General features: G+C 44.0%; 1 protein-coding gene across 4 annotated transcripts; it reads right to left on the minus strand.

Moving 5' to 3' along the window:
• Window positions 1-637: 637 nt before the first annotated feature.
• LOC128344825 (zinc finger protein 135-like) lies at window positions 638-15,538 on the minus strand. Of its 4 annotated transcripts, none has more exons than XM_053295755.1 (5): window positions 15,389-15,525; window positions 12,641-13,093; window positions 11,898-12,442; window positions 5,903-6,023; window positions 638-1,930 (listed from the first exon to the last, which is right to left on the minus strand). In XM_053295755.1, exons 3-5 carry the CDS (start codon window positions 12,357-12,359, stop codon window positions 1,119-1,121), a joined length of 1,395 nt encoding a protein of 464 aa, XP_053151730.1. In that variant the 5' UTR covers window positions 12,360-12,442; window positions 12,641-13,093; window positions 15,389-15,525; the 3' UTR covers window positions 638-1,118. The 4 variants fall into 4 exon arrangements, with proteins under 4 accessions (XP_053151730.1, XP_053151731.1, XP_053151728.1 ...); XM_053295756.1 differs by having other exon boundaries at window positions 15,301-15,414; XM_053295753.1 differs by lacking the exon at window positions 12,641-13,093 and having other exon boundaries at window positions 15,389-15,538.
• Between the last annotated feature and the right edge of the window lie 3,823 nt (window positions 15,539-19,361).

Genomic DNA, 19,361 nt, shown 5'->3' on the forward strand with positions numbered 1-19,361 from the left:
AGTACCAGATCCAGTCAACAACATCTGGTAGACTGTGTGTAAATAGCATAATACATCATCATCATCATCATCATCATAATGATGATGATGAAACAGGTTTGCCTACAAAACAGCAGATGGTGGAGTACTAACAAGGAAACGTCAGAAACGAGCTATGGGCACCATGCCCTGATTAGGGGTATCCTGGTAGCATGTGGCTGGCCACAGCTGAAATCAGGATTGCTGGGTTGTTCAGGCCATGTTTTCTATTTATATACTGCCCGACTCCAAGGGCTCTAGGCAGTTCACAAAAGTAAATACAAGAAACACTAAAACAAACTGTTAAAATCGGCAATGTAAAAGTTTAAAACATTCAGTTTACTAAAAGCCTGGCTTAAACAAAGTGTGTCTTAAGGGCTCTTTCAAAGGCTGGCAAAGATGATGAACCACAAATGAAGAGAGGGAGCACCTTCCACAGCACAGGAGCGACTACAGAGAAGGCCTACTCTAGAGTCACCGCCAGACGAGCTTGCGGCATACAGAGAGGGACCTCTCTCGGTGATGTCAGTGTGTGGTAGGGATTGTGCAGAAGAAGGTGCTCTCCTAGGTAACCCGGTCCTAAGCTGTTTAGGGCTCTAAAGATAAATGGAGAACAAACTGAGAAAAACACAATCGACTTTATTCGTAAGCAGAACAAATAGGTTCCCATATGGACATTAAAAACATCTAAAAAGCAGCTGCTGCTTGTTCCACTAAATGCTGGAGAGAGAGAGAGGGATTTTGCCAACAATTCTCTTCCTCCTCAGTCACAAGTTCACATTGCACTTAACCCAGTGTAGAATCTGGTTTATGATCAGATGGAGAATTGGCTAGTTACTGGAAACGTCTTCACTACCACCTGAGGGTGAACCAGTCTTCTCCATTGAGGACAAAAGAGGACAGCTGCTAGATGTGAAATCAATAGGAATATCTTCATTCATCAAATTTCTCCCCATTTTTAATCAAAGCATTGGCTGCATTAAACTCGGCACTCTAAAAGCCCAAATGTGTGCATTTGAACAGTGTCTCTTTCTGTGGCTTCTTTGGCATGCAGAAGGAGTTGTTGTGTGATGGAAACTCTCCCCATCTTCCAAGCAGGTCTATGGTTTCTTCTCTTTGTGAGTCCTTTGATGTAGAAGAAGATCTGATTTATTAGGAAAACTTTCTCCACAGTGGGAGCATTGATATGATTCCTCCACTGTGTGGGTTGTTTCATGCTTAGTAAGATGAATTTTTTGAGTGAAGGTTTTTTCACATTGTGGGCATTTAAATGGTCTGTCTCCTATGTGAATTCTTTCATGCGCATCAAAATGTGCTTTCTGCCTAAAGCTTTTGTCACAGTATGAGCATTTGTAAGGCCTGTCTCCTGTATGAATTCTTTTATGATAATAAAGGGTTGATCGATAACTAAATCTTCTGTCACAGTATGAACATTCGTATGGCCTCTCTCCTGTGTGAATTACTTTATGATCAATGAGAGATTGTTGATGACAAAAGCTTTTATCACAATCAGAGCATGTGAATGGCTTCTCCCCTGTGTGGGATCTTAGATGTATAGTAAGGATTTGTTTCTGACAAAAGTTCTTTCCACACACCAAGCATTTATAGGGCCTCTCTTCTCCATGGTGCAGTTTATCTCCAGAAAGGGTTTTGCTCTGACAGACATTCTCCAAGTCTTTGTTTGGTTTCCCTTCTGTGTGGGTAGTCAACTGAGCCTCAAGCTGCTTATTCTCCCCCCTTTGTGTTTGGTTTTCTGCCGTGGTTTTCTCAGCCCTCTTCACCGTTTTGTACTTTTCCACCTGCCTCTCTGGACCTTCTTGATTCCAGAGGTTCTCTTTCTGTTCTTCTTGTTCAGTTTGTTCTGAGGATCTCCCACTTGGATCCCCCCAATTCTCACTCTGCTGCAGGTCACCTTCCAGGAGAGAGAGAGAGAGATGGGATCAGAGTCCAAGGCAAAACACCCCCCCCCCATAAGACCCTCCTATGATGATAGGAATCCACATTCAGTAGCCTTTCCTGGTCAAAGATCCCCAGAGATTTTCAAAAAGATTTCCCTGGGCAGATCCCCTTGAGAGCAAGTTGTGGATTCCAACCATCTCTCCTTTCCCTTCTTGGATTCACATTTCAGATTAATGGTCTTGAATTTCCAGATCCAGTTCAAGAAGTCATCAAGAATGGACTAATCGCCAACCACAGTAAGCAAATCCCGGCTCAGTTAATCTTCCATTAGATCTCCTGAGTCCCAGACTGTTGTTTGAAGTGACGCAGAACTTCCCCCCAGCCCTATCAGAACAGACGCCTCAAAGTGATACTCATCCCCGTGAACAGACACGTAACCAGCGGGGGGCAGGCAGGGCACGTGCCCTGGGCGCAGCTGAAGGGGGGTGCGCAAAGTGCCTGCCATGCCCCGCCCCTCCCCTTCTTGGAATCACGAGATCTGTCCAGCCGAGGGGGGCGCTCTCCCATTGGCTCCTGGTGATCAGAGAGGAGAGCATGCGCCTGCGCGGCAGACAGCGATGAGTAGCACAGCATGCTGCCCTCATGATGGGTATGATGCTGCTGCCGCTGCCACTGCCATTCATGAACTGGCTGGCTGAAGGAAGGACGAAGGGAGCACCAACATCAAGAGGCAAAGCTGTGCCAGGGAGGGAGAGGCAGGATGGCAAGGGGGGGGGGGCAGTGCAGCCTGCAAGTCCCCACCCCACTACTGGGGGAAGTGTGGGTGCCTGGGCTGGGGCACGTGTGGTGGGGGGCGGGAAGTGGGTTGCCTGAGGCTTGAGCACTTCATGTGCCCTGCTCCTCCTCCGCCTTCGCTCAGCCTTCTGTTGTTGGGCTGGAGTGGAGATGACATCCTCTTTCTGAGTGGGACAGAGCAGAGGCGAGGGGAGGGCTGGCAGGCGTAGCTCTGAGTCCTGGGAGCTGGCGGGAGTTCCGTGACTGATAGGCGTCTCTCTCGCCCCCCTCCCGCTTTGGCTTGCCTGCTGGATCGGTGTGTGTGTTTTTAAGATTTTGGGGTGTGTCCCAAAGTCATTGAGTTGGTTCCCATCCTCACTGATTCACAGACAGACATACACACTCCCTCCCCCAGTGAGTCTGACTCCAAAGTAAGTGTAAAACTGCTCTTAAACACAGTTTAACGCAGACAGTTAAAATTGCTGTTAAAGAAGTGAGAGGAGGGAGAAAGAGAGAGAATTGTTTGTTTATCACAGTCATTTCAGCAGGCGCAAACCAAACTCCAACACAGATCGCCTCAAACGTGCCTTCAGGGAGGAGCTGGGGAGGGAGGAGTTTTGTTGTTGAATGGGGGGGGGAGAGACAATCACATGATGCGGCAAGGATCACACAACCTGCTCCTTGCACACATCCTTATGGTCAGGCTTCGTTTTGTGGGGGGAAGGGAGACGGGCCATGATGCATGCATGACACCCTCCACCCCTCACTTTTGCTTCGCCTTTGGAGCCAGTGTGCTGAGATAGAAGGTGGGGGTTCAGCAGGGCACCAGGAGACGTGCCTCAGTTTCTGTGCTCAATCAAACTGTGTGGGGCAGCAGGAGGCAAGTGGGATTCTGGGAAAGCAGATCACTCGAGCAAAGGCGAGGATAGGAGAGAGCGTGCTGTTGTTGCTGGAGATTAAGTTGCACTCCGGGAGCACGAGAATGTCAGTGAAATGATTGATTCCCTACTCTCCCCCCCCCCGCCCCTGTTTGCCTCGCCACCTCCTTTCTTCGAATGTCCTTTAGAACTTTGAACGGCTTCCTAACTACTCTGATGGGTGCTGGTTTTGCTTCCCTTCCCTTCCATGCATCCATTCCAGGTTGCAGCAGGTGCCAAAAGCTGTAGGTTTTCACCTCAGATCAGTGATCTGTATCAGGCAACGTGTATTTTTAGTAACAGCCACCGAACCAGGTTGCTATTGCAAGTGTCTGCTCAGGATCAATATGAGTCCAAGACAAGCGAGACATTATCTTCCAGTTCAGGGCGACGGGTGGGATATGTGGGATGTCAGTGCTATTCGGAGTAATGGGAAAGCTATGCTACAGTGTCAGGGAGCGATTGAGAAATGTTATCATTTCTTTTTAGATATATGTATATAGATTCATAAAACAACGGTCTGATGGTTGTGACATCATTTGTTCAAAGCCACGAAATGTTAACACTGGTGCTGAGGCATGGTTTGGAGTAAATTCAGTGCTGGAAAGCTCCTTTTGTCCACTCTCCGCTCTTTACCCCTTTTAAGGATTGAAACCATCTGACAGATTTTAGGCATGAGGTGATTTTTTTTTTAAAGTGGCTCTCTTTCTTTTTAGGATGGAACAAGATCATTGATGGTCTCATTACGTAAATCTGCCTGAGTTTATGGATTATTGGTCTGACAGTCATGGAACCTCTTCAGAGTCATTCCACTTTATCATGTCAGACCAACTGGTTCACACATGTACTAAATCTATGCACTCAAAGCCCCTCTTAAACTTCGGGGAGTTTATCTGAAAGTTAAATATCTAGAAGTAATTTATCAGAAAGTTAAATGGAGTTTCCTGTGATGGGTTTGGAATAAGAAACCCCCAAAGTGGCCAGTTTTCTAAACGTTGAAACCACTAATTTTAGACTTTTACACTGCAGACATTACACTTTTTCTGCATGGAAAACATGTAAATATAGCAACGCTAACTATGTCTGCATCCTTATATGGCACAAGGCAACATGTGCAATCCACTGCATGTGCAAATGTTGGAAACATTCGCAGGGCATGCAAGCCTAAATGCAGCAAAACAAAAGCAAGTGTGGGGTCATGATATATAACAATGGAAATCTAGGTCACATACTACATGAAAATGCTTCCTTTCGAGAAAAATGTCAAGTGGACATGAGTGTGAAGTCAATAAAAGGAAAGAAAGGTTGTGCAATCAAGTTGGTGTTGACTCCTGGCGACCACAGAGCCATGTGGTTTTCTTGGTAGAATACAGGAGGGGTTTCCCATGGCCTCCTCCGGTGCAGTGTGAGATGATGCCCTTCAGCACCTTCCTATATCACTGCTGCCCGATATAGGATATAGCAGGGATTCAAACCAACATCCTCCAGTTCTCTAATCAGGTTGCTTCCCTGCTGCACCATTAGGTGGCTTTGAAGCCAATCGATGCCCACAAATTCCTGTGAAGAGGGATTTGAACTGTTACCCAGTTTTGGGAGATGCTTGATTTGGTGAGTCTAGAGATACTTAATGGTGCATTAGAACTAATATACCACTAAGTATCTCACCAAATCAGGTATCTCACAAGTTGGAGACCCATAGTACAGTGAAATGGCAAAGCCTTTTCATAGAGGTTTCCAACCTCCACTCCTGATATTTCTGTTTACTTCATGATCTGTAGCAACAGTGCTAGGACGGACTTTCTGACTGAGAGCCAAAGTAGGTATGGTGTAGACAGACAAGTGGTATGACTCCTATTACAGCAGTTTCTTAGGGCCAAACTGGACATTATTTTAAGTGTGTGCTTGGTTTTTCGCCAGGCAGGGTGAACATGATTTGTTAATTAATAAGCCTGACTTGTATTTTTGAGCTGATATTATGGTAAAGTTATCTGAAAGATGGGTGTCAGATATTTGGACGGAGGCGGGGGGCGCAATTTCAGTGCTTGCCATAGGCACTATCTTCCCTAGATACACCACTCCCCGACAATCAGCCTATCCCAGCTATAGCAGAACTTGAAGGACCCACCAGCTACATTTGAGGCTTTCATCAGTGTGGATTGTTTGACAGAGGACGAGCCATGAGTATAACTTACTTTCTACAAAGAAAGTGTGTTCTATCAGTCTGAATGCTCAGAGTGTTGCTGCAGTCTTGCCAAAGGTTTTCTTGGATTTATCACAGGCATTCTGTTGCTTACCTGCGTCGGTTCCTGCCAGCACTGTGCTTTCCCTGGCAGTCCTGCAACCTCCCAAACTAGGAACAGATTCTGAAGCTTCCTCCACTGCAGGGGAACCCGGGAGAGCTTCCTCCAATGCCACCTGCAATAAAGGAGAGAACATACAAACATAAGAACAGCCCTGCTGGATAGCCCTCCGACTCGTAGCCATTGATAGAACTCATGAAATAATCCAAACCCCTCTTCAAGCCATCCAGGTTGTTGGCTATCACCACATCTCGTGGCAGAGTATTCCACATGTTGATTAAGCGTTGTGTGAAAACGAACTTGCATTTGTTGGTCCTAGATTTCCTGGCAATCAATTTCATGGGATGACCCTTGGTTCTAGTGATGTGAGAGGGAGAAGAATTTCTCTGTATCCACTTTCCCCACATCATGAATGATTTTATAGACCTCTATCATGTCTCCCTGCAGTCATCTCTTTTTGTTTGTGTTAGATTTCCTTGGTGATTCTCTCCCCGCATGTATGCTGAATTTGATGGCACTATGGTCACTGTTCCCTAAAGGGTCCGTGACACTGACATCACACACCAGGTCATGGGCGCCACTCAGGATTAAGTCCAAGGTCGCCTTCTCTCTGGTTGGTTCCAAGACCAACTGTTCTAGGGCACAGTCATTCAGCATATCTAGAAATCTGACCTCTTTGTCATGACCTGACTGGGAATTGACCCAGTCTATGTGTGGATAATTGAAGTCACCCATTATTACAGCCTATTACTCCCCTTGACGCCTCCCTGATTTCCTGCTGCAACTCACAGTCACTGTCAGCGTTTTGATCTGTAGGGAGATAGCATGTCCCCAGTAGCATGTTCCCTTTCAGGCCTTGTATTGTCACCCACAGGGTTTCTGTGGAGGACTGCAGTCCACCTAGGTTTTCTAGCTTGTTAGATTCTATCAAGAGGATCCCTTTCAGATTAGGGTTGCAGAGCTAGCAAGATGAGGGCTTATGGGAATTGCCCGGTCCTGTTCAGCATCTTGTTTAGGCAGCCCCATTACTATGTATATCATGATTTTTAAAAACCTTGTCAGTTTAAGACCAGAGATAAGGTGATCTCATTTTGGCTGGTGTGCCTGCTTACAACTTTCCTATGGTTTTCCTTGGTCTTTGAAGTTCAAGTTGGGATGGGGAGGATGGACTGCCTGGCAGTAGCAACGATGCTCCACTTTGTCCTGCTCCTGTAGTACCATATGAGGCATCTGAGCCCTTCTGTCTCACAACAGGAAAGCTAATTATGTTGTAGTCCCTACACTGTTTCCTCTAAGTGGGATCCCCAGATGTTGACTACAACACCCAGAATCCCCAGCTACAGTGGCTTTTGCTTGGGCATTGTGGGAGTTGTAGTTAACATCTGGGAATCCCTCTTAGAGGGAAGACTGTTCTCAGATCCAGAGTAAGAAACGCGAACTCTCACAACATTCACCATGCTGGCTGGACTTTAAAAATGGAATAAATATAGACCATAGACAATTCAAATCATTGATTCTATCAACTTCCATAGTCGATGGGACCACAGATTCTAGAAAATTCTACACTTCTTAGCATCTTCTGAGTTGATGGTCCCAAAGAGAAGGGATGCAAGGCAAGCTAGTAATAAGGAGGCATAAGAACTCCTTCACCATGAGTTTGGGAGAAGTTCAGGATGGTGCTGTCATTCAGGATTTGCTAGAGTGCTCCATAACAACATCTTCATTCTCCCTGTTCTGTGGGGATTCAGGATAAGGATGAGAAAGATGCTAGAAGATCCTTTCCTATTAGATGAAGCTGTCCTACCAGCTAATGATGTGAGCAACAGAGATATGTCTATAGGGATGTACAGAACCGGTCCGGCCATCCATGGTGCGACGGTTCAGTCTGCGGGTTCATGATTGAACCGGACCACCACCGCCAGTTCCTTTGGACCAGAACCGGACCACTGGGTCTGCGAATCTTTTTTTAAAAAAATTAAAACATAAAATAAATACCTGTAGTCCCTTTGGGGTGTGTGTGTTGCTGTAGCCGGAGGGTGTTTGTGTGTTTCCACGCGGGTTCCTTCTCCCCCTTCAGCCTTTCTCATCACTGCCGCAGCCGGGTAAGCAAAGGCTTTGTGACACTTCCGGGCCTCCGTAAAAGCAAGCGGCTGCCATTTTGGCAGCTGCCGCGCATGCACATATGCCCTCTGTGAGGTGGTGATGACGATAACCGGTGGGGGGAGAGGGAACTCATGCGGACCCCCTGTGCAGCTACAGCAAGCACCACCGAAGGGACTACAGGTATTTGTTTTAAGTTTTAATTTTTTTTTAAGTTCATGATGGGGAGGGGGTGGCGTGGCGTAGATGAGGACTGGACCAAACTAGCCCAGTTCCATTCAAGGCCTGTCTGGCCTCGAACCAAACCAGACCAGAGAGTTCCGTGCAAACCCCTATATGTCTACTCATAATGGAACTTTTCTGGCAATACACCCACCTGGTTGATTGTTAGTTAGGACTTAGGGTCACCCATCTGTCATCCAAGGACAGGGGTTCACTTCCTGTTAACTATGTTAGATCAGCCAGGCTGCTCAATATACTGAAGCCTAAAGCCTAAAAACAGCCTGCTGCTCCCCTTTGGAGATGGGCAGAGATATCAACTACAGCTCCATAACTATACCTGTGGCCAGAGATGGGCAGTTTCTAAAATAGAAGTATTTAAAATACTTATTTTCAATACTTTTGTATTTTTATCTAAAATACATTTGCTCAGGTATTTTGTATTTTTAAAATACATTGTGGAAACCAAAATACATCTTAGCCTATCATTGCTTTTCTTACTTGAGGAGCTGCTTTTAAAAAATTGCAAATAGGCAGTCCATTGGTTTCCAAGCATCCCTGTGTGTGTGTGTGTGTGTGTGTGTGTGTGTGTGTGTGTACACACTCTGTTCCTCACTCTCTGCCCCCTGAAATTTGAATAGTTTTACTCTGCTGCTGACTGGTCAGCTAGCCAAATGTGAAAATCAAAGGGGAGAGAGAGAAAGACTGTCCCTGTGAGTAAAATGGGAAATGAAGGCTGGGGGTGGCATGAGAGTCCATGGGGAGGGCAAGAGGGAGCAGATCCCACTCCACCTCCTGATTTTGGATGCAACAGAACTCCTTTCCTCACAGTTTGCTTGCTTTAAAGTTTCTCTGTCCCTCTAGCTGCAATGCTGCAACTAGAAACCTGACCTGACGAGGCTGAAGTTCTTCTGGACCAGTCCCTGTGTAAACCTGCAACTTGTCTAAGGCTTAGGCAAGCTGTTTTGCAGTGTAGTTTACAAATATCTCCCCAGCCATGTCCCCTATTGTTTGCTGTGACTGACTAATGGTAGGAAATGTCCATTTCTTTCCTCTCTGGGAAGTCAAGCATCAGCATTTTCTCTGTCTGAAGTTTACCTTTAGAGAGCTCTGTGGTCAGATTGCTGGAGGGCATGCAGAGTGCTTAGCTGGCTTTCCTGGTTACCTGGCTATGGTGGGAGTGAGACACATTGAGGCAATTTTCACAATCACTGAATGCAGGCATGGACTTTGCGGAAGGAGGGGAAATCTGCTTTTAATTCATGTTCCCCATAGATGACCAAGCTCCAGGTCTTCAGCAAGTTCTCCCATGCCCAGATGAGCAGCACTGCATGGGGAAGTGTGATGTTATATGGCTCTGGAACTAGTTGTTCTGACCACCATGTATCCCACAATGCAGCATGTGTAGTGCATTGGGGGTGGGGTGGGTTTCCCCATCTCTGTGTCTCATGCAGCCCAAGGAGACACACAATACCCAGCAGGTGGGTTCAGAGTGTGCTTGTACCTTTAACCTCTGCTAACAGCCAGGTTTATTAAGGGGGTCAGGCTACATGGGAGCATTGGGATCCATGAGGATCCCACCACTTCACATGACCAGCCTAATTCAGGTTTGGGCTGCCCTTGTCTGAATTAGGCTGGGCATGAGAACAGCATCAGAATAAGTGTGGAACACACAGAATACAGAAAACCAAGCAGCCATGTTTGCTTAGACTGGAGTAAAAACATCTAATGTTTTAAAAGCCATTTCCCCTTCACAACAGCTTATACAGTTGGTCACATTGTGGTGGTGGGGAGAGAGAGTGAGCAAGCCTCACAGGAGCAAATGACTCCACATACACTATCCTAAGCCTCCCCCTCATATTTCCTCACAACATTCCTGAGGTAGGCTAGGCTGAGAAATAGTGAGTGGCCAACATCACTCAATGATCTATCTGAGTGAGGGCTTCAATCTAGGTCTCCCAGTCCTCATCCAACAACTTAATCACTTCACCACATTAGCTTATGGGACAGTCAGAATCTTCTTTATTTTAAGGGAGGAGTAGATTAATTGTTCTCCTCCCCATATGATTGCTTCACCATAAATACAACTTGGTGCTCATTTGACTATGTCACAGCTATAGGATTGCAGCCTTTGTCATGACTAACTTTCAGTTATTTCAGTGGGTCTGCTCTAAGCAGGATTAACATTGGATACATCCTGTTTTTTTATTGCTATTATCATTATTATTAACAACATTTATATCCTGCTGTTCTCCAAGGAGCCCAGAGTGGTGTACTACATACTTGAGTTTCTTTTTCACAACAACCCTGTGAAGTAGGCTAGGCTGAGAGAGAAGTGACTGGCCCAGAGTCACCCAGCTAGTATCATAGCTGAATAGGGATTTGAACTCGGGTCTCCCCGTTCCTAGTCCAGCACTCTAACCACTATACCATGCTGGCAATTGACATACTTGGTGTATATTTCTCCCTCCCTCCAAAAAAAGCTTGCAGATGCCCATGGAGGGTGGCAAGAATGGAGAAAAATAGCAAACATAGAAATAAGAAACAGGGTATTCTGTTTTGGAATTACTGATCCGATTGAGTGTTTAAAAAGTTGGAAAAACTCCAGCGTTTACAGGACAAATGTAAGCACAATTGTTACATTGTATGGGTATCCCATTGTCTGACACAGGGGTGTAGCCAGCCCACCGGGGGCCTGTGTTTGGCTGTGGCAGGCACCCCGATAGCCCCGCCTGCTGCATCTGACATCAGATGCAGGGGATAGCCACGCCCCCGTGTCTGATGTCAGACGCGGGTGTGTGTGGTCTGGCTCCTGAACGGAGCCTTGAGGCTCCGTTCGGGAGTTCAGCAGCAGCTTAACTTCTGAAGCAGGGAAGAGCTGCTGCTGGGCTACATTGCGAACGCAGTGCAGGTCTTAGCTCCTGAAGGGGCCGCATGGCCCCCCTTGGGAGCTAAACCACCACGCCCGCATCTGACATCAGACGCAGGGGGCGTGTCGGGGCCACTCTTGCGGCCACTGATTGGCCACCGGCCCGGGTTCTTTGGACATGTTGGCCCAATGGTGGCTCCACCCCTGGTCTGACAGCTATTTTTCAAGATATAATACAAATCTAACAACAGTTGGTCCTGTAGAACAGTTATTCTGGTCATGTAGAACATGCCCTGGTAGACATGATGAGTGATTTAATCTTTGAAAAATGTGTATTGCTTAAATTAAATAGAAACAAGTTCAGTTAAGTAACAAACATCTCAAAATTCTTTCCTTTTTTCAGGCATTGTATTTTGTATTTTAAGATGTATTTTGAAATACTAATTTAATTATTCATACATTCATATTTTTTTTTATTTAACATATTTCTATACCACCCCAAACTTGAGTCTCTGGGCAGTTTACAATTAAAACCATTTAAATATTAAAATCATTCACATTAAAATCATTTAAAACCCAACCTTAGAAGTGTTAAAAGTATACATCTTATTAAAAGTCTGAGTAAACAAATATGTCTTCTGTGCCTTTTTTAATGTTGCTGGAGATGGGGAGGCTCTTATCTCAACATTTTGTATTTTTTTGATGGTTTACCAGGTATTTGATATCTAAAATAGTTTTTAGAAGTATTTTGCCCATCTCTGCCTGTGGCCAATAGGAAGATCATAATAAAAAGAGTCTCACCTGGTGTTTCTGCCTTTGGCACTCCAGCTGTCTCATCAGGGAAGCCTCAGCCAGACCCACAGCTGGGGAGCAGGTCTGTGGGCCCGGTTCCCTGATCAGGAGGCGGGCGTCTGCGGGCAGAAGGGTCTGCTTCTCCAGGTCCCTTGTGTGCCTCACAACAGACACTATCCTAGACCTCCGGCATGCTTCAGCATCTTGATGGAAGGAGGGTGGCAGTGCTGGAGTGTCATCACCGCACACAGCCTCTGCCAACACCCGCGCAGACACTGCTCCCTGAGGGAATTTCTTCTGTTTGGTTTCCCGTCTGTGAGATTTTTCCTCGAGCATTTCTTTTTTAAACTGTTCCCATAGTACCCATTTTTGGGATTCCCCCTCGCTCCCTGCCTGGAGATCTTGTGGGTCCTCTCCTGTTCCTTCTGAACCCTGATTTGACGGGGGATCTTTTTGGTTTTGGTTTTCCATGGGGCACCTCAGAAAGATAACAGTACACTATAGAAAGCTCCAAGATCAACAAAGCGGTCCAGATCCGGGGGCTGAGTTTCTGCCTGCAGAAAAGTGAAGAAAAGAGGAATGGGAAGAAAATGAATCCAAGTAAGCAGCCAGCTACCAATATTTTTATTTGCAGAATTTTCATTTTTATTTTTAAAAAGGGAAATCAGACATATTCTAAAGTTATGCAAAGCATACTAAAAATAAAACCAGATGCCAGGAAAGGAAGGGAAGTGCGCTATTGGAATTCTGACCTCACATTTTGACTTTGGGTCCTCTGCAGTTCAACTTCACATTTCTCAGCCAGAGAGGATCTCTTCCTGGGGGGTAGGTTCAGTCCTGTGACTGGAGCTGCTTGAATGCCTTTTGCTTCCTGACCCCTAAGTTTCAGGCCTTTGGATTCATTTGCTTAGCAATACTTAGTTCAATGCTAACCATGTTTGTTGGTCAAATAAATATATCCCCTTGATTTCAGTTCCTAGGATTGCTGGTTCTCTTACTCTGCTGTCTAAAAATGGCAGATCAGGAACTTCTATGGTATCTTCTGCCACTTTGCACTCGAAATTTCATTTCAGAGCAACATGCATTCACACCCAGGAGAAAAGCAGTCCTGAGACCAACAGCAGAGGCAGGACCAAGATGTTTAGGTGGAGTTAACAGATGTATGAAAACCAACTCCATTGATCTCCACTGTGGGACTTCTGTCCCTGACAAATGAATGTAAAAAAAATAATAAAATTAGCCACTTTGACATGAAGGATTAAGCTCATGCGAGTAGTGATCAGCCCCTCTGTTTCCTCCCCAGAGCCATGTCAAAACACACAGCCCCATTGAGCTCACCATTGCTATATATCGAGTGTAGTCTCTGTGTAGGCATGGTCTGAAGGCCCATGAGGCTGCAGCTTTGCTGACGATGAAGAGGGAGGAGAGCTGGTCTTGTGGTAGTAATCATAAATGCTCCCCTTTGCTAAGCAGGGTACACCCTGGTTTGCATTTGAATGGGAGACTTCATGTGTGAGTACTGTAAGATAGTCCTCTTAGGGGATGGGGCCACTCTGGGAAAAGCATATGCCTGTTTGCATGCAGAAGATTCCAAGTTCCCTCCCTGGCATTTCCAAGATAGGACTGAAATAGACTCCTGCCTGCAACCTTGGAGAAGCCACTGCTAGTCTGAAGACCAGGGCTGCTCAACTTTGGCACTCCTGCAGATGTTAGCCTACAATTCCCATAATCTCTGGCTATTGGCCACTGTGGATGGAGATTATGGGGGCTGTCGTTCAAAAACATCTGCCCCCCCCCATGTTTAGCCAGGCTGGTGTAAACCATACTGAGCTCGATGGACCAAGGCAGGTACAAGGCAGCTTCCTATGAACTAGTTTGGGTGTGGGGAGGAAGCCCTACAGCCAAAGGAAGGACCTGTGGGAACTGAGCAAGGCTAGTCTAAACTCCTGCTTCCCACAGTAGCCAACAAAAAGCCTCCAGGAAGCTCAAAAGCAAAGCTTGAGGGCAACTGCCTTCTATTCTGTTTCTCAAGCGTCAGTATTTCCCTTTTAGCCAATGGCGGAGTGGAGGGGGGGGGAGAGCTCCGTGCAGAGATAGAACTGCATTTGTAAGGAGAGTATCCTAGCTTCTCATTATGCTAATGATTCTATGTCAGTGCCACTCCCATTTGTCCTGGCGTTTTTCAGAAAAAGTAGCTCAAAACCAGCATTTAAAAACCCCAGACATATGTCAAGAAAAGCTAGAAATTGCATCACAAATCCCAGTTAGTTTGTGGAGTGGGTCCAAAAACCTCAAAGGGACTTCAAGGTCAGTTTGGCTGGTATGTGAATGCAGACACTCTCTTATGAAGGAGATTTGGGGCAAAAGCCAGGGGCGTAGCAAGGTTGGAGTGGGCCCAGAGACAAGATTTTAAAATGCCCCCCTCCCCCGAAGCTCAGCTCATGAAGTAAAGAAGTCTTAAATGAGGCTGAATAGTGGTAACAAAAAGCATAGTAAAATTTATTATATAACACCTATGTGCCACAATAGAACATCATCCTAAATTATTTTTTAAAAGGTTTTGTAAATTGTCGGTGATGCAAGTCATTGAATGGTCCTAGAGAAAGACATGCTGTTCTGGTAGCTCCAGTTCTTAACACTCACATCAGTTTTGGAGCATGAATACAACTGAAGGAAGCCCAGGCAGGGACATAGCTGGGGGAGTCAGTCATGTGACTTGCCTCTGGGGCCCTCAAAAGGCAGTGGTCCCCCAGACCACTGTCTCCCCTTGCCTTATTGTAGTTTCACCCCTGGCAGAAGCCCTGTGTGTAAAGCCTCCTGATAATCTTACTCAGAAAACTTTGGTGACAAACTTTGTCAGACGAGGTTCCCCCCACCCTGAAGGCCACGTATACAATATTTGCTGGGTCATTCCTAGCCTCAGTGCTTGTTGGCACTCTCTAAGTACCCTGCACAGACTACTTTGAGTTCCATGTTGGGACAGAAAAGGCAGGAAGTGATAAACATGTCACAAATCACCTCCTCTACTACTTTGGGCTACCACGGTGCTGCTTCCCCAAAGTCTGGGCCTAGAAGAAACTCCCCTTCCTCAGATTTAGAATGGGGAAAATAATAGCATTGCCAACTGTCCCTCATTACACAGGATGTCCCTCATTTCAAGGATGAAATGTTGGCCCCTAGAGGGACTGCATTTGTCCCTCATTTATTCAATAGGCTATAATTCAGTTACATATACATCAACAATACTCAGGCTCTTGATTACCACTGCACACACCTCCCAGCCCCTCCAGCCAGCCCCCCGCCACAACTTGATTCCTTCATTCTGGCAATGAAATGTTGGCAACCCTAGAGAGTAAGGAACTCTCCTTCTTCTCACCCTGCTATGGGATACAGCATGTCTGCTTCCATTTACCTGCCTTGCTGATTAAATTGTCCCTCTCAAGTCAGGATTTTCCCTGCTTGATTGTCTTTGGAAATCAAATATTTTCCTTTCCACTCACCCAAACTCCACAAAGTTAAAGAAAGAGGAATGGCCACAATCCAAGCCCAGGAAGCAAACAACAGCTACCCCAAGACTGAGAAGCACATGCAAAAGAGCAGCCAGGGTCTTAAATGCCTCCAGCCTCCACTCATTGCACAGATTACAAGGAACCAGCTGTTTGCCATTTTGATGGAATCTGCAAGGCATGCTGGGAATTGTAGTTCACAGCAAGAAAAACCTTCAAGCAGGCAGGAAGGAGGAAAGCTGGTCTTGTGTTAGCAACAATGAATTGTCCCCTTTGCTAAGCAGGGTCTGCCTTGATTCATATGAACAGGAGACTACATGTGTGAGCGCGGTAATATACTCTCCTCAGGGGATGGGGCTGCTTTGGGAAGAGCAGAAGGTTCTGTGTTCCCTCCTGGCATCTCCAAGATAGGCCTGGGAGAGACTCCTGCCTGCAACCTCAGAGGAACCTGGTCTGACTCAGGAGATGGCAGCTCTATGTTTTCTATGTAATCCTGGCCAGAAAACCAAAATGAAAGCAGCCAAGAATTTTCTTGCCTTTCAGTCTGCTTCTTTAATCAGCCTTCCTGGTCTCCTTCTTGTACCTTTCATATTTTTTTCTACATATGTTGTTTCTGTTAGTAACAGCAATTAAACTACAGTGTTTATGTGTTTTAATTTTTATGCTGTATTTTATTATGTAAACTGCCCAGAGACATGAGTTTGCTCCAGCTCCAGGCAGTCTTGGAGGAAACTGATTATCTAGACCCATTTCAAACTGGCTTTCGGGCGGGCTACGGGGTGGAGTCTGCCTTGGTCGGCCTGATGGATGATCTCCAATTGGCCATTGACAGAGGAAGTGTGACTGTGTTGGTCCTTCTGGATCTCCCAGCAGCTTTCGATACTATTGCTGTCCCCTGCTGACTTGGCAAAGAGGCAACTTTTGTTTTCCAAATTCATTTTTTATTAAATTTAACAATAACAATATTGTCATTCATTACAAATACACACATAAAAGATGGACTTCACGCTCACATTTCTTCGTGAATCATCAACTATAAAATTTACCCTTGCTATAATAATAATTCAAAACATAAGTTCAAGCCCTTACAAACATAATTAAACTAACCAACCTGCGATTTATACTAAATTTCAAACCCTGCTGTCAAGTCCATAGTAGGGAAGTAATTTTTTAAATACAACAAAAATGGTTTCCAATCTTCTTTAAAACATTCCAAGTTTTGATCTCTTAATAGTGCTGTAAGTTTTGCCATCTCCGCATATTCCAAAACTTTTATCAGCCAGTCTTCTTTTGAAGGCAGTTCACTAGACTTCAATTTCTGTGCATATATAATTCTAGCTGCCGTAGAGGCATACATAAAAATGTTAAATTGGTTGTAGAGATAGCTCCTTGTGTTATTCCCAGCAGGAAGGATTCTGGCTTCTTAGGAAATGTCATTTTAAATATTTTCTTTAGTTCATTATATATCATATCCCAATAGGCTTTAGCCTTCCCACAGGTCCACCACATGTGAAAAAATGTGCCTTCAAAATGTCCACACTTCCAACATTTGTTTGAAACATTTTTATACATTAAAGCCAGTTTTTTTGGTGTCACATACCATCTATACATCATTTTATAATAGTTTTCTTTGATAGCATAACATGCAGTAAATTTTAAATTCTTTTTCCATAACTTTTCCCAGCCTGCCATTTCTATATTATGCCCCGCATCTTGAGCCCATTTTATCATAGTCGTTTTAACCACTTCTTCTCTTGTCTCCTCCAAAAGCAACAGTTTATACATTTTAGAGAGTAATTTTTTATCATTTTGACATAATTCCTTCTCAAAATTTGAAGTCTGGTCCTCAAATCCGACTTTAAGGTCCTTCTTATACATCTCATTTAACTGATGATACTGAAACCAATCTCTAACTTTATCTTGTATTTCAATTAAACTTTTTAACTTACAATCCTTTTCGTGAAAATGTACCAAATCCCTATAGGTACCCCAACCCGTTTGCATATTTACTTCTTTACGTGATAAAGCTTCAATCGGAGATACCCATAACGGAGTTTTAGGTTCAAACCAATTTTTATATTTTAACCACACCCTCATTAAACTCCTTCTCACATAATGATTCAAAAAATCGTTATGTATTTTACTTTTTTCATACCATAAATATGCATGCCAACCAAACCTTCTGTCAAATCCTTCTAAGTCAAGAATTCTAGGGTTTCTTAGCGTTATCCATTCTTTTATCCATGTCAAACAAACAGCATCAAAGTACAACCTTAAGTCTGGCAAGGTAAGACCGCCCCTTTCCTTTGCATCTGTTAGATTCTTAAAATTAATTCTTGGTCTTTCCCCCTGCCAAACAAACTTAGTTATGTCCTTCTGCCATTGCTTGAAACAAGTTAAAGTGTTAATTATGGGAACAGTCTGAAAGAGAAACAACATTTTAGGCAAGACATTCATTTTCACCACTGAAATTCTTCCCATTAAAGAGAAATTCATTTTGGACCATCTTTCTAAATCAGTTTTCACTGAATTCCATATTTTTACATAGTTATTTATAAACAACAGGGAGTTGTTATTTGATAACCAAAGCCCCAGTTATTTAACTTTCTTCACTTTCAGCTCACTTATTTGAGAGAATCTGTCTTTAGTTTTCTGGTCCATATTTTTAGTTAAAACCTTAGTCTTGGTCTTATTTATATAGAATCCAGCCAGTTGACCAAATTGTTGTATTTTATCCAAGAGTCTTTCGATCTTATCCATTGGATTTTCTAGAAACAGCACAACATCATCTGCAAAAGCTCTCAGTTTATAATCCTGTTTCCCAATTTTGGGACCATGTAATTTATCATCTTCTCTGATAGTTCTGCAGAGCACTTCTAGAACCAATATAAAAAGCAATGGGAAAATTGGACATCCTTGTCTAGTCCCTTTTTGTATTACACAATTGTCTGATAGTTCCCCATTTACAATAATTTTAGCATATTGCTCCGAATAAATTGTCTTAATTGCCCTAATAAAATTATTGCCAGCAATCATTACCTCTAGTAATCTCCAAAAATTGCCACAAAATATTGTCAAAGGCTTTCTCTGCATCCAAAAAGATCATCGCCATTTGTTTATCATTATGTTTTTCATAATACTCCAGAACATTCAAGACTGTTCTGACATTGTCTCTCAATTGTCTCTTTGGCAAAAAACCAGCTTGATCTTCATGGATAAAATGCCTCAGTATAACCCTCATTCTTCTTGCCAAAATAGCAGCAAAAAGTTTGTAATCATTATCTAAAAGTAAAATTGGTCTATAGTTTTTAACTGACATTAGGTCTTGATCTGGTTTTGGGATTACTGCAATATTTGTGTACTTCCACAAATCCGGCATAATCCCTTTTTGTAGAATATCATTCATAGTCCATTGAAGAGGTTGTAAGATTTGATCTTTAAATGATTTATAGTACAAAGCTGACAGTCCATCAGGTCCTGGGGCCTTGTGGGGCTTAGCTTGATTTATTGCTTCTATTACTTCCATAATTGTTATCGGAGCATTCATAATTTCTGTTTGTTCCTTAGTAAGTTTTGGAATATTTTTGGTCCTGAGAAACTGCTCAATTTTTTTATCTTCAACTATTTTGCCTTTATATAATTCTGAATAATATTTTAAAAATTCCGCTCTTATTTCCTTTCCATCATAAGAGAGCCCATTTTTTGTAAGTATTTTGGATATATAATTGGCAAGAGGCAACTTTTAATGTAATGATTCTCTTTATTTAGCAGGGGGTCAGTAACTGGCCCTATCCACCCCCAGCACAGTACCTCCAGTGACTGTTGCTGGTGTCTGTCTTATGTTTCTTTTTAGATGGTGAGCCCTTTGGGACAGGGATCCATCATATATTTTTATTTATTATTTCTCTGTAAACCACCCTGAGCCATATTTGGAAGGGCGGTATAGAAATTGAATAAATAAATAAAT

The sequence above is a fragment of the Hemicordylus capensis genome, chromosome 2 (genome assembly GCF_027244095.1).
Source record: "Hemicordylus capensis ecotype Gifberg chromosome 2, rHemCap1.1.pri, whole genome shotgun sequence".
Lineage (NCBI taxonomy): Eukaryota > Metazoa > Chordata > Lepidosauria > Squamata > Cordylidae > Hemicordylus > Hemicordylus capensis.